Source organism: Nanorana parkeri, unplaced genomic scaffold (genome assembly GCF_000935625.1).
Source record: "Nanorana parkeri isolate BGI_ZX_2015 unplaced genomic scaffold, ASM93562v1 scaffold3148, whole genome shotgun sequence".
Classification (NCBI taxonomy): Eukaryota; Metazoa; Chordata; class Amphibia; order Anura; family Dicroglossidae; genus Nanorana; species Nanorana parkeri.
In genome coordinates this window covers 46,814-48,499 of record NW_017309416.1, presented here as the reverse complement: position 1 = coordinate 48,499, position 1,686 = coordinate 46,814, and the positions used below count along the sequence as shown (strand labels likewise).

The 1,686-nt window shown below is 53.7% G+C and overlaps 1 protein-coding gene across 1 annotated transcript in view; it reads right to left on the bottom strand.

Annotated features, from left to right (window-relative positions):
* ALS2CL (ALS2 C-terminal like) overlaps window positions 1-1,686 on the bottom strand; it is a gene marked incomplete at its 3' end in the record, with an annotated part of 42,994 nt that overhangs the window by 16,413 nt on the left and 24,895 nt on the right. The window contains exons 13-14 of the mRNA XM_018574668.1: window positions 900-1,061; window positions 142-253 (exon numbers count right to left, since the gene is read on the bottom strand). Coding sequence (XP_018430170.1) covers window positions 142-253; window positions 900-1,061 — 274 coding nt within the window. The remainder of the gene's footprint in view (window positions 1-141; window positions 254-899; window positions 1,062-1,686) is intronic.

Sequence of the window (1,686 nt, the reverse complement as noted above, 5' to 3'; positions counted from 1 at the left end):
CCTCCCCCCCACAGTCACATCAGTCTCTGTACAGAGGAGCTTACACTCTAATGTCCCCTCCCCCCACAGTCACACACTTGTATGATACATTTATATAGCTCTGACATATACCGCAGCGCTGTACAGAGAACACTGACGTACCACCAGTTTGTTGGAGCTGAACGTTCCCTGGTAACAGCAGCCGGTGTGAAACAGAACGATTCCGGGGCCGTGTCTCTGGTTATCCAGCCACATCCCTATGTATCGCTCCCCCCTGAGGAGACAAAACAAGACCGGCTCTCTCAGGAACCACAAGAAGAACTTCAGACATGAATACTGTACATGCGTATATCTGGGCCGGACAAGTCCCAGGAGCCGGGTCGCCAATTCACCTTAAAAATTACAGGTGTACAGACCCGGGAACTCAGCACAGGGATGGTGGGAGCTCCTCATAATGGGCACAGCGGGTGTACAGACCCGGGAACTCAGCACAGGGATGGTGGGGGCCCCTCATACTGGGCACAGCGGGTGTACAGACCCGGGAACTCAGCACAGGGATGGTGGGGGCTCCTCATAATGGGCACAGCGGGTGTACAGACCTGGGAACTCAGCACAGGGATGGTGGGAGCTCCTCATAATGGGCACAGCGGGTGTACAGACCCGGGAACTCAGCACAGGGATGGTGGGGGCCCCTCATAATGGGCACAGCGGGTGTACAGACCCAGGGAACTCAGCACAGGGATGGTGGGGGCTCCTCATAATGGGCACAGCGGGTGTACAGAACTCAGGGCAGTTATTGATAGAGCCCTGAGAGATATATAAAGCCAGCGCATTATTTAACTCATCAGATTCTATCTATGACTCTAAATTTTTTTGCCAATGGTGTCACAACATTTCAACATCATTGCGACCTCACTCACTTTTCACTGCTTTCCCAAACTCCGTACCCCGACCTCTTGTCCTTCTCCCAGTTCCCCATGTATTTGAATGAGTTTCCCATGGAGGCCATGTTTTCCAGGGTCCCAAATCCATGCCTCACATTGTCCTTGAAGTAACCCTTGTAGACGGATTCATCTGCGTACCTGCAAAATACACACAGGCAACAACGTTCCTAACGGGGCTGTTCAATGAAAAACAGAGCGCAAAGCTTATTTCATTTCAGATCTGACAAATTATTTTCTCTCTATGGTGGGCTCTGCAGGGTCACCCTCAGGTGCGCTGGTCACACTCCTTACCTGTCCGCCTCCTCTTCCTCCACGCTCGCTGATGGGCCCCACCTCCTTCTCCCTGACCAGGCCCCCGCCTCCTCCCCTGCTGCCGACCACGGGCCCCCGCCTCCTCCTCCACCGCCGTTGCTGGATCGCATTGACTCAGCAGCGGCTGTGGAAAGCAGCGGCGTGTTCCTCTTCACAGCCGCCAGTGAAAGCCACCAGCAGAGGATGCCATAGCGACTTAGGCGTCCCGCTCGGGACGCCTAAGCGGCCGCCTGGGTCCCTATGGCGATTGTTACTCCACTGGTTCCTATCTTATCTTCTAGAGGTGGCGTGTTCTTCCTCTGAGTCATTGAGATATATGTTACCCCATTAAAGGAAAAGGCATTACAGAAGTAGAGACAGTTACGCCTGATATTGATAAAGTATTATAAAGTTCAAAAGAAAGCTAAGAGTTGGGGGGGGGGGGGGGGGGCGCCGCAGCTCAACCATGTCA